General features: G+C 49.4%; 1 protein-coding gene across 1 annotated transcript in view; it reads left to right on the top strand.

Annotated features, from left to right (window-relative positions):
* Window positions 1-568: 568 nt before the first annotated feature.
* The window catches only part of LOC134929631 (1,25-dihydroxyvitamin D(3) 24-hydroxylase, mitochondrial-like), a 110,685-nt gene continuing 103,658 nt past the window's right edge, over window positions 569-7,595 (top strand). Inside the window, exon 1 of the mRNA XM_063925214.1 lies at window positions 569-766. Within this exon, the coding sequence (XP_063781284.1) occupies window positions 569-766 (198 nt within the window). The remainder of the gene's footprint in view (window positions 767-7,595) is intronic.

Raw genomic sequence — 7,595 nt, 5'->3', positions numbered from 1 at the left:
TAAAGACCGGGTCCCGCAAGCGGGACCCACTTACTACCTCCCGAAGCACGGCCACGCAATGCCGGAGAGCCCCCATCATGTGTGCCTGACGTGAAGAAAACCAGAGCCTCCTGCTGTAGTTACCCGGCAACCAGGGCTCGGGATCGTACAGCGCCGCTGGGGAGAGCTGGAACTGCAGCAGTGAAGGTCTTCTGACATTTACCACTGCTGCAGCCCTTGAAGTCTTCACTTTTTTCTTAAAAGAAAGCTCTTCTTAGGGCTGCCTGGCGCAGCCCCTCTGTTATGTGCCTGCTTACTGCAGCCCCAACTACAAAACTGAGCTCCTGTGCAGGGAGGCGGGGTTATAGAGGAGGCGGCGCTGTGCATTCTGGAAACAGTCAAAGCTTTGTGCCTGTTGGTGCCTCGGATCAAGATCCTACTCTTCACCCCCCAATGTCTATCCTTGTGGAGCCCAGTGTACTCCGCAGCAGAAATACCTATTGTGTTTTTTTCCTTTTTTTGCATGTATTCATTATTGGAACATATGTACCACTTATGAGACAGTTGGGAACCCACCCGGGTAATAGGAATGGACAGGTTGGGAATACAAAGTACCACCAAGCTTGGTCAGGTGTGGGTGTCCAATATTGTTCACATTTATGGGAAAGAAGCATTGGATCCCTTAATTAAGATAGCCGATGGGGCTTTTGGGCACTCTGAAAAGATATTTGTGTTTAATGCAATGCCAAAGAGGAAGTACATCAGCATTTCATCTTATTCCCGGCCTGTATGAGGAAAGAGATTGTGGAATGCAGAGAACGAATGACACACGGACAGGAAATAGTCACTGGAACGCATGCACGTGACTTCCGGTCCGAAAACCCGGAAGACACGGCACCGTCAATTAATCAGTTACTTGGACAGTTTAAGCCACAAAGGCGGGGTATTAAAGGAGAATCAGGACAAAACTCCTCATCCACTCTTAAAAAAGGACTTCGAGGACCGAAACGCGTTGTTTGGATGGAGGAGCTGTGCGTGGAAAGGAACCGGTGACTGTATGCTGAAATAACCTACTGCGGTGGTGCCAGGCTATTCAGCCTAGGACTACATCTGCTAACTTTATAATTAAGCTAGCCCACCGCAAAAACAGGATATGGTGAGAGACTTTCTCCACTTAATGGATAAAACCACCTAAACATGCACTGAGAAGTTTTTATGTTTGTTTTTGTGAATTCACTATCTGTATGTTAATAAACTGATTTCATATTTTATTGAAAATATCACCCCATTGTGTTTAAATGAAAACTTTGGGTTGTGACTTTTCCCTATTACTGAGTAATTACACATCTTTGAGGACCCAGCGCCAATGATACTTTGCTCTATTTATTGTATATATAGCTGTCTCTCTCTGCCATTTCCCCCATTCCTTTCCTCCAGTCTCTCAGCCATCCCCTCTATTGATCTGCTCTCTCCTGTTTCCCCTTATTCCTCTCTCTTCCACCCCTATCTCCTACTATTCATCCCTCTCTCTCTCTCCAGTCTTCCACTGTCCTTCCTTTCTTTCTCCCATCTCCCACTATTCCTTGTCTCTCTCCCATCTACTCCTATTCCTCCTCTCACACATACCATATTCCTCCCCTCTCTCTCTACAGTGTCTCCTATTCCTCCTTTCTCTAACGTCCTAAGTGGATGCTGGGACTCCGTAAGGACCATGGGGAATAGCGGCTCCGCAGGAGACTGAGCACAACTAAAAGAAAGCTTTAGACTAACTGGTGTGCACTGGCTCCTCCCACTATGACCCTCCTCCAGACTTCAGTTAGAATCTTGTGCCCGGCTGAGCTGGATGCACACTAGGGGCTCTCCTGAGCTCCTAGAAAGAAAGTATATTTTAGGTTTTTTATTTTACAGTGAGATCTGCTGGCAACAGACTCACTGCAGCGAGGGACTAAGGGGAGAAGAAGCGAACCTACCTAACTGGTGGTAGCTTGGGCTTCTTAGGCTACTGGACACCATTAGCTCCAGAGGGATCGACCGCAGGACCCGACCTCGCTGTTCGGTCCCGGAGCCACGCCGCCGGCCCCCTTACAAAGCCAGAAGCAAGAAGTGTTCCGGAAAATCGTCGGCAGAAGACTTCTGTCGTCAACAAGGTAGCGCACAGCACTGCAGCTGTGCGCCATTGCTCCTCATGCACACCTCACACTCCGGTCACTGATGGGTGCAGGGCGCTGGGGGGGCGCCCTGAGGGCAATATAAGATACCTTGGCTGGCAAATCTACACCATATATAGTCAGGAAGGCTATATAGGTGTAAAAATACCCCTGCCAGAATTCCAGAGAAAGCGGGAGAAGTCCGCCGGAAAAGGGGCGGGGCTATCTCCCTCAGCACACTGGCGCCATTTTTCCCTCACAGCTCCGCTGGAAGGACGCTCCCTGGCTCTCCGCTGCATACATAAGGGTAAAAAAGAGAGGGGGGCACTAAATTTAGGCGCAGTATATATATAATATAAGCAGCTATAAGGGAAAAAACACTCATTTATAGTGGGATCCCTGTGTTATATAGCGCTCTGGTGTGTGCTGGCATACTCTCTCTCTGTCTCCCCAAAGGGCTTTGTGGGGTCCTGTCCTCTGTCAGAGCATTCCCTGTGTGTATGCGGTGTGTCGGTACGGCTGTGTCGACATGTTTGATGAGGAGGCTTATGTTGAGGCGGAGCAAATGCCGATAAATGTGATGTCACCCCCTGCGGGGTCGACACCTAAGTGGATGGTTCTGTGGAAGGAATTACACGACAGTGTCGACTCCTTGCATAAAAGGTTTGACGACATACCAAATATGGGACAGCCGGCTTCTCAGCCTGTGCCTGCCCAGGCGTCTCAAAAGCCATCAGGGGCTCTAAAACGCCCGCTACCTCAGATGGCAGACACAGATGTCGACACGGATACTGACTCCAGTGTCGACGACGATGAGACTAATGTATCTTCCAATAGGGCCACACGTTATATGATTGAGGCAATGAAAAATGTGTTGCATATTTCTGATGTTACCCCGGGTACCACAAAAAAGGGTATTATGTTTGGAGAGAAAAAACTACCAGTTGTTTTTCCTCCATCTGAGGAATTAAATGAAGTGTGTGAAGAAGCGTGGGCTTCCCCGATAAGAAACTGGTAATTTCTAAGAGGTTACTAATGGCGTACCCTTTCCCGCCAGAGGATAGGTCACGTTGGGAAACATCCCCTAGGGTGGATAAAGCGCTCACACGCTTGTCAAAGAAGGTGGCACTACCGTCTCCGGATATGGCCACCCTGAAGGAATCTGCTGATAGAAAGCAGGAGGCTATCCTGAAGTCTATATATACACACACAGGTGTTATACTGAGACCAGCTATTGCGTCAGCATGGATGTGCAGTGCTGCAGCTGCGTGGTCAGATTCCCTGTCGGAAAATATTGATACCTTAGACAGGGACACTATATTGCTAACCGTAGAGCATATTAAAGACGCACTCGTATACATGAGGGATGCACAGAGGGATATTTGCCGGCTGGCATCCAAAATAAGTGCAATGTCCATTTCTGCCAGGAGAGGGTTATGGACTCGGCAGTGGACTGGAGATGCAGATTCTAAAAGGCACATGGAAGTTTTGCCTTATAAGGGTGAGGAGTTGTTCGGGGATGGTCTCTCGGACCTCGTTTCCACAGCAACAGCTGGGAAGTCTACATTTTTACCCCATGTTCCCTCACAGCCAAAGAAAGCACCGTATTATCAGGTACAGTCCTTTCGGCCCAATAAGGGCAAGCGGGTTAAAGGCGCGTCCTTTCTGCCCAGAGGCAGAGGTAGAGGGAAAAAGCTGCAGCATACAGCAAGTTCCCAGGAGCAAAAGTCCTCCCCCGCTTCCTCTAAGTCCACAGCATGACGCTGGGGCTCTACAGGCGGAGCCAGGTACGGTGGGGGCCCGTCTCAAAAATTTCAGCGATCAGTGGGCTCACTCACGGGTGGATCCCTGGATCTTTCAAGTAGTATCTCAGGGGTACAAGCTGGAATTAGAGACGTCTCCCCCCCGCCGTTTCCTCAAATCTGCCTTGCCAACAACTCCCTCAGGCAGGGAGGCAGTGTTAGAGGCAATTCACAAGCTGTATTCCCAGCAGGTGATAGTAAAGGTGCCCCTACTTCAACAAGGAAGGGGTTACTATTTCACAATGTTTGTGGTTCCGAAACCGGACGGTTTGGTGAGACCCATTTTAAATTTGAAATCATTGAACACGTATATAAAAAAATTCAAGTTCAAGATGGAATCGCTCAGGGCGGTTATTGCAAGCCTGGACGAGGGGGATTACATGGTATCACTGGACATAAAGGATGCTTACCTGCATGTCCCCATTTACCATCCTCACCAGGAGTACCTCAGATTTGTGGTACAGGATTGTCATTACCAATTCCAGACGTTGCCGTTCGGTCTATCCACGGCTCCGAGGGTCTTTACCAAGGTAATGGCCGAAATGATGATACTCCTTCGAAAGAAGGGAGTTTTAATTATCCCGTACTTGGACGATCTCCTGATAAAGGCGAGGTCCAGGGAGCAGTTGTTGGTCGGGGTAGCACTATCTCGGGAGGTGCTACAACAGCACGGCTGGATTCTAAATATTCCAAAGTCACAGCTGGTCCCTACGACACGTCTACTGTTCCTGGGGATGGTTCTGGACACAGAACAGAAAAAAAGTGTTTTTCCCGGAGGAGAAGGCCAAGGAGCTGTCATCTCTAGTCAGAGGCCTCATAAAACCAAAACAGGTGTCGGTGCATCACTGCACGCGGATCTTGGGAAAGATGGTAGCTTCCTACGAAGCAATTCCATTCGGCAGGTTCCATGCGAGAACCTTTCAGTGGGACCTGTTGGACAAGTGGTCAGGATCGCATCTTCAGATGCATCGTCTGATAACCCTGTCTCCAAGGACCAGGGTGTCTCTGCTGTGGTGGCTGCAAAGTGCTCATCTTCGAGAGGGCCGAAGATTCGGCATACAGGACTGGGTCCTGGTGACCACGGATGCCAGCCTTCGGGGCTGGGGGGCAGTCACACAGGGAAGAAACTTCCAAGGACTATGGTCAAGTCAGGAGACTTCCCTACACATAAATATTCTGGAACTGAGGGCCATTTACAATGCCCTAAGTCAGGCAAAACCCCTGCTTCAAAATCAGCCGGTACTGATCCAGTCAGACAACATCACGGCAGTCGCCCATGTAAACCGACAGGGCGGCACAAGAAGCAGGACGGCGATGGCAGAAGCCACAAGGATTCTCTGATGGGCAGAAAATCACGTGTTAGCACTGTCAGCAGTGTTCATTCCGGGAGTGGACAACTGGGAAGCAGACTTCCTCAGCAGGTACGACCTTCACCCGGGAGAGTGGGGACTTCATCCAGAAGTCTTCCAACTGATTGTAAACCGATGGGAAAGGCTACAGGTGGACATGATGGCGTCCCGCCTAAACAAAAAGCTAGAAAGATATTGCGCCAGGTCAAGAGACCCGCAGGCGATAGCTGTGGATGCTCTAGTGACACCGTGGGTGTACCGGTCGGTTTATGTGTTCCCTCCTCTTCCTCTCATACCAAAGGTACTGAGGATAATAAGGAGAAGAGGAGTAAGAACTATACTCATTGTTCCGGATTGGCCAAGAAGAGCTTGGTACCGGAACTTCAAGAAATGATGTCAGAGGACCCATGGCCTCTGCCGCTCAGACAGGACCTGCTGCAGCAGGGGCCCTGTCTGTTCCAAGACTTACTGCGGCTGCGTTTGATGGCATGGCGGTTGAACTCCGGATCCTGAAGGAAAAGGGCATTCCGGAGGAAGTCATTCCTACGCTGATTAAAGCTAGGAAAGAAGTAACCGCAAACCATTATCACCGCATATGGCGAAAATATGTTGCGTGGTGTAAGGCCAGGAAGGCCCCAACAGAGGAATTTCAGCTGGGCCGTTTCCTGCACTTCCTACAGTCAGGGGTGACTATGGGCCTAAAATTGGGTTCCATTAAGGTCCAGATTTCGGCTCTATCGATTTTCTTCCAGAGAGAACTGGCTTCTCTACCTGAAGTTCAAACTTTTTTTAAGGGAGTGCTGCATAATCAGCCCCCTTTTGTGCCTCCAGTGGCACCTTGGGATCTCAATGTGGTGTTGGATTTCCTAAAGTCACATTGGTTTGAGCCACTTCAAACCGTGGAATTGAAGTATCTCACATGGAAAGTGGTCATGTTGTTGGCCTTGGCTTCGGCCAGGCGTGTGTCAGAATTGGCGGCTTTGTCATGTAAAAGCCCTTATCTGATTTTCCATATGGATAGGGCAGAATTGAGGACTCGTCCCCAATTTCTCCCTAAGGTGGTATCAGCCTTTCATCTGAACCAACCTATTGTGGTGCCTGCGGCTACTAAAGACTTGGAGGCTTCCAAGTTGTTGGACGTAGTCAGGGCCCTGAAAATTTATGTTTCCAGGACAGCGGGAGTCAGAAAGACTTACTCGCAATTTATCCTGTATGCGCCCAACAAGTTGGGTGCACCTGCTTCAAAGCAGACTATTGCTCGCTGGATCTGTAGTACGATTCAGCTTGCACATTCTGCGGCTGGACTGCCGCATCCTAAATCAGTGAAAGCCCATTCCACAAGGAAGGTGGGCTCTTCTTGGGCGGCTGCCCGAGGGGTCTCGGCTCTACAACTTTGCCGAGCAGCTACTTGGTCGGGGTCAAACACATTTGCTAAATTCTACAAGTTTGACACCCTGGCTGAGGAGGACCTAGAGTTTGCCCATTCGGTGCTGCAGAGTCATCCGCACTCTCCCGCCCATTTGGGAGCTTTGGTATAATCCCCATGGTCCTTACGGAGTCCCAGCATCCACTTAGGACGTTAGAGAAAATAAGAATTTACTCACCGGTAATTCTATTTCTCGTAGTCCGTAGTGGATGCTGGGCGCCCATCCCAAGTGCGGATTGTCTGCAATACTTGTATATAGTTATTGCCTAACTAAAGGGTTATTGTTGAGCCATCTGTTGAGAGGCTCAGTTGTTGTCATACTGTTAACTGGGTATTGTATCACGAGTTATACGGTGTGATTGGTGTGGCTGGTATGAATCTTACCCGGGATTCAAAATCCTTCCTTCTTGTGTCAGCTCTTCCGGGCACAGTATCCTAACTGAAGTCTGGAGGAGAGTCATAGTGGGAGGAGCCAGTGCACACCAGTTAGTCTAAAGCTTTCTTTTAGTTGTGCCCAGTCTCCTGCGGAGTCGCTATTCCCCATGGTCCTTACGGAGTCCCAGCATTTACTACGGACTACGAGAAATAGAATTACAGGTGAGTAAATTCTTATTTTCTCTCCTTATTTCTCCTCTTTCCCTTGGCTACCCCTATTACTTCTCTCTCTCTGGGCGGGATTCAATTCTTTTCACCCCTTTCCACACCTGTTCTGTGTCTGCCCTCAGGGGCGTGGTATCATTATATCAGCTCGCTACTCCCGGAGTAGGGAGACACCCAACCCTTTACACAGCTAAACCTGATCACTATGGGCGCAATATGCGCGATAATGGAGATCATTTTAGAAAGGAAATTGGGCGTGATATGTCATTTGAATCCCACCCTTTGTCTCCCG

Source organism: Pseudophryne corroboree, chromosome 5 (genome assembly GCF_028390025.1).
Source record: "Pseudophryne corroboree isolate aPseCor3 chromosome 5, aPseCor3.hap2, whole genome shotgun sequence".
NCBI lineage: Eukaryota > Metazoa > Chordata > Amphibia > Anura > Myobatrachidae > Pseudophryne > Pseudophryne corroboree.
This window is presented reverse-complemented; position numbering and strand designations above follow the sequence as displayed.